General features: G+C 49.8%; 1 protein-coding gene across 1 annotated transcript in view; it reads left to right on the forward strand.

The window, feature by feature from the left end:
- Positions 1-87: 87 nt before the first annotated feature.
- LOC122760965 (trichohyalin-like) overlaps positions 88-5,000 on the forward strand; it is a gene marked incomplete at its 5' end in the record, with an annotated part of 10,301 nt that continues 5,388 nt past the window's right edge. The window contains 6 exons of the mRNA XM_044016173.1: positions 88-339; positions 424-533; positions 1,017-1,158; positions 1,227-1,477; positions 1,627-1,754; positions 2,069-4,503. Coding sequence (XP_043872108.1) covers positions 88-339; positions 424-533; positions 1,017-1,158; positions 1,227-1,477; positions 1,627-1,754; positions 2,069-4,503 — 3,318 coding nt within the window. The remainder of the gene's footprint in view (positions 340-423; positions 534-1,016; positions 1,159-1,226; positions 1,478-1,626; positions 1,755-2,068; positions 4,504-5,000) is intronic.

The following is a 5,000-nucleotide window of genomic DNA, read 5'->3' on the forward strand; positions in this document are numbered from 1 at the left end:
TCAGTTATTATTCACCTTCAAATACTTCTTGTCACGATACTCTTCCGCGTTATCGTCCCGCGCTCTTGTCGATCTCTTCCGCGTTCTTGTCACGTTCTCTTCACGTTATCGTCACGTTATCGCCACGCTCTTGTCACGTTCTCTTCACGTTCTCTTCACGTTCTCGTCACGTTCTCGTCACGTTCTCTTCAGTCCAGGGAGTGTGTCCTGCGTCTTTCGTCGTCTGAGTGTGCACTGAAGCGGGAGCTGGACGAGGGGCGTGACTCTCTGCACAAAATGACCGCCCTGAACTCAGCGCTGGCGTCAGACAAGAGAGAAGTGAACAAACAGCTGCTGCAGGTGAAACCATCGTCATGACAGCGACCCATGTGACCTTTGTAAAAGTTCCAGTTTAAATAATAATAAAAGTGTGTGTGTGTGCAGCTGGAGTGTGAGCTCTCAAACAGACAATCACAGCTGCAGGCTCTGAGGTCAGAGGTCACCTCTCTACAGATTAAGGTCAAGACACTCGGTGCTGACTGTGACCAGCTCAGGTGAGTTTCCACCTGAAGTTAAGCTCCACCCCAAAAATCTTCAGTATTAACTGTTTTATTTATGAAAACATTAATCCGAAAATCTTTGAATTATATATTTAATAACCGGAATCCTGGCTGTCTACCATTTAATCCTCATTATCAACTGAATTCAATCTTAATCCTAAATTCAAATCCTACTGAATCAGAACTCCTTATTCTTAATTTTAACCTTTAATCCTGACCGTAATCCTTTTTAATACGGACCTTAATCCCAATCCTGACCTTAACCCCTTGTAACATGGTTTACTTGTACAGTGTAATGTCCTGTGATTTATGTATTCTTTTGTATCATGTCCTGTTGAACGTCTTCTGTACTAACCTGAAAATGAGCTCTTGTGCTAACTCCGGCGTACTTACGTTGTTGCTCTATGCTGACATGTTGGTGAATATGCATTGTCTTAATTCAAATAAATAAATAATCCTGACTGTGTGTGGGCTCAGAGCTCAGAGGGAGGTGGAGGCCGACGTCGTCCACCAGCTGAGAGAAAGAGAGCGAGAGATGGAGAGAGTGATGGAGGAGAAGGAGAAAGAGTTGACCTCTGTGCTGGAGGAGAGAGAGAGTGCTGTACGACAGCAGGAGCAGGTAGAGAGGGGGTGTGGCCTGTGGTCATGTGATTCACTCGTATGATGAACACAGTGTTTTCTCCTCAGCTGCTTTCACAGTGTGCAGCAGCTCGTGAGGAGCTGCAGGAGGTCAGGAGGCAGCAGCAGCAGGAGGAGCAGAGGGAGATCATGAGGCTGCAGGAGGAGGAGCAGAAGAAGACCAGGAGTCAGGAGGTGGAGGAGGAGCAGCAGAAGAAAAGCTGGAGGCAGGAGGTGCAGCAGTTGGAGGATCTGGAGGAGGTGAGGAGGAGAGAGAGGCGGCAGCAAGAGGAGGAGGAGGAGGAGCTACACCAGCTCAGGTACTGGACTCACCTCAGCTGTTTATTAAAGTTTGATCATAGTTTGATTCATCTTCTGATTTAACATTCTGTCATTAAGACGAGAAGAAGAAAAACAACTTTAACTTAATCTGTCTGTCTGTCTGTCTGTCTCTCTCTGTGTCTCTCAGGTCAGTGTCGGTGTCTCTCCATCATCAGCTGTCTCAGCAGCAGAGACAGTTGTCACAGACTGAGGTGGACAGATGTCAGCTGATCACGCACATACACACTCTGCAGCAGGCCAAGCTCACCTTACAGGGTCAGTGTGTGTGTGTGTGTCTGTCTGTCTGCCTGCTTGTCTGCCTGCCTGTGTGTGTGTCTGCCTGCCTGTATGTCTCTGCCTGTGTGTCTGTCTCTCTCTCTCTCTCTGTCTGTCTGTGTCTGTCTGTCTGTGTGTGTCTGTCTGTCTGCCTGCTTGTCTGCCTGCCTGTGTGTGTGTCTGCCTGCCTGTATGTCTCTGCCTGTGTGTCTGTCTCTCTCTCTCTCTCTGTCTGTCTGTGTCTGTCTGTCTGTGTGTGTCTGCAGGAGAAGCAGAGTTGGAGAGAAGGAGAATCACTTGTTTGTTTTCTGCAGGAGAGATTGAGTGTCTGAAAGAAGAGGTGGAGCAACTGAAAAAAAGGAGTGAGGCGGAGAGGGAGGTGCTGAAAGAGAAGATGGAGAGGTTGACAGCAGAGGTGGAGGAGCTGAGGACGACGAGGAGGGAGGAGGAGCGGGAGAGGAAGGAGGAGAAAGAAGCCTGGCAAAAAGAGAGGGAGGCTCTGAACGAGGAGCTGGGGATGAGGGACGGAGAGGTGGAAGTTCTGAGGAGGCGCAAAGAAGGACTGACAGAGGAGAAGGAGGAGCGGCAGAGGGAGGTTGAGAGACTGAGGGTGGAGCTGACGGAGAAGGAGGTGCACATCAGCCACATGATGGAGAGATTCAAACATTTGGTGGGAGAGAAGGAGAAACTGGAAGAGGAGGTGAAGAGGGCAGAGCTCGGGTTGAGAGAGGAGAAGGTGAAGATGGAGGAAAGGAGGGAGGAGGAGAGGCAGAGGGACAGAGAGATAGAGGCGCTCTGTGACCAGATGGAGAGATTAGAAAAAGAGAAACAGGAGAGGGAGGAGGTGGAGAAGGAGTTCAACAGACTGACAAATAAGATCTCTCAACTCGAGGAGGAGAGGGAGGAGGTGGAGCGACTGAGGAGTGCAGCAAGGACGGCCGAGGAGGAGGTGGAGAGATGGAGAGCCAGAGTGGAAGAGGTGGAGAGGGAGAAGGAGGAGCAGAGGAGACAGAAAGAGAGACTGCAGGATGAAAAGGAGGAGGTTGTTGGACAAATGGAGGAGATGAAGAAGGAGAAGGTGCAGGAGGTGGAGCTCCTGATGGTGAGGTTGAGCGTGGCACAGGAACAGTGTGAAGAGATGAAGGAGGTGGTGCAGCAGAAGGAGTGCAGCCTGGAGCATCAGATGAGCGCTGTGAGGGAGAGGGAGCAGGAGGTACAGGAGCTGAAGGAGTGCCTGAGGCTGGTGGAGGAGCAGGAAGTTGATGGAACAAGGGAGGTCCAGGAGGTGAAGGCGAAACTGAAGCAGACGGAGGAGAGGGAGGAACAGCTGGAGGAGCTGCTGAGAGAAACCTGTGCTCTCCTGGAGAAAGAGAGGAGCGAGGGAGGAGACAAAGGCGAGAACATCTCCCTACTGACCAGGGAGCTGCAGGAGGCGCAGGCCGAGAGTGAGGAAGTGAAGAGGAGAGCTCAGCAGAATGAGGAGGACAACAACAGGCTGAAGGAGGAGGTGAAGGAGTGGCAGGAAAATGTGGAACTCGGCACAAGAGAAAGGACCAAGCTCTGTCGTCTCCTGAAGGAGCGGGAGGAGGAGGTGCAACAGCTGAAAGACTTGTTAGAGAGAGAGAAGGAGAAGAGGCAGGAGGCGGAGGAGCTGAGGAGAATGGAGGAGGACAGAAGGAAGAGGCTCGACGTCAAAGTGATGGAGGTGAAGGAGCAAAATGGAAGGCTGGAGGAGAAAGTGAGGGAGGTGCAGGAGGAGCTGGAAGAAGAGAGGGAGGTGCTTTGGAGGACAAAGGAGGAGAAGAGGAGACTGGAGAACAAACTGAAAGTTCTGGAAGAGAAGAGAAAAGGAGAGGAGGAGGAGCTTAGTGGAGTGATGGAGGAGAAGAGTAGGATGGAGAGTGAGCTGAGACAGAAGGTCAAAGAAATGTTGGCACAGAAGGAGGTGCTGAGGAGCAAAGAGGAGGAGGAGAGGAAACTAGAAGATGAACTGAGGAAGGCCAAAGAGGAGCAAGAAAAAATGAGTATACAGAGACATCAGCACCTCCTGGGGGAGGAGAGAGGGAGGGCAAGGGAGAGAGAGCTGGAGGAGGAGAAGGTGGGCCTCCTGGTGGAGCTGAGAAGGAGACGACAGGAGGTGAAATCTCTGAGGGAGGAGCTACAGAGAGAGAGAGATGAGGTACAGGAGGAGAAGAGGAAGAGGAGAGATGAGGAAACGAAGGAAAACACAGCTAAGGAGGAGATTCAGGAGAAGCTGAGGACAACTGAGAAGGAGGTGACCAATCTTAAGCAGGAGATCCAGAAGGCGCAAAGCAGGAGGGAGGAGGTAAAGATGGAGGTGTCTGCTCTCAGAGAGGAGGTACAGGAGGAACAAAGGGAGAAGAAGGAGGTGCAGGAGCAGCTGGAGAAGATCAAGGAGAAGGTAACGGTCATTACAGAGGAGGTGCACAAGGAACGAAGGGAGAAGGAGCAGATGCAGGAGGAGCGTGGGAGGAGGGAGGAGGTACAGATGGAGATGAAGATGGAGGTGTCTGCTCTCAGAGAGGAGGTGCACAAGGAACGAAGGGAGAAGAAGGAGGTTCAGGAGCAGCTGCTGAGGACCAAGGAGGAGGTCCTGGTCATCACAGACAAGGATCGCAGGGAGAAGGAGCTGTTGCAGGAGGAGCTAGTGAAGATGAAGGCGGAGCTGAGGAGAGAGGAGCACAGTGAGAAGGTGAAGGAGGAGCAGCTGAACTTCCTGCAGAGTCAGGTATTTTATGTAGAGCGAGTAAATGTTTTACGTAAACGTTTTACAAAAATGTTTTACGTAGAGTGACATGTTACGTAAATGTTTTACGTGGAGTGACGTTTTACGTAGACTGGCGTTTTAGTAAATGTTTAACGTAAATGTTTCATGTAGAGCGACGTTTTTATGCAAATGTTTTACGTAGCGCAATGTTTTTATGTGAATGTTTTACCTAGAGCGACGTTTTTATGTAAGTGTTTTATGAAGAATGACGTTTACGTAGAGCGACGTTTTACGTAATTTTTTTTACCTAGAGCGGTGTTTTTATGTGAATGTTTTACCTAGAGCGACGTTTTTATGTGTGTTTTATGAAGAATGACGCTTTTATTTTTACCTAGAGCGGTGTTTTATGTGAATGTTTTACCTAGAGCGCTTTTATGTAAGTGTTTTATGAAGAATGACGTTTTACGTACAGCGACGTTTTACGTAATTTTTTTTTACCTAGAGCGGTGTTTTTATGT

This window comes from Solea senegalensis, unplaced genomic scaffold (assembly GCF_019176455.1).
Source record: "Solea senegalensis isolate Sse05_10M unplaced genomic scaffold, IFAPA_SoseM_1 scf7180000014243, whole genome shotgun sequence".
Classification (NCBI taxonomy): Eukaryota; Metazoa; Chordata; class Actinopteri; order Pleuronectiformes; family Soleidae; genus Solea; species Solea senegalensis.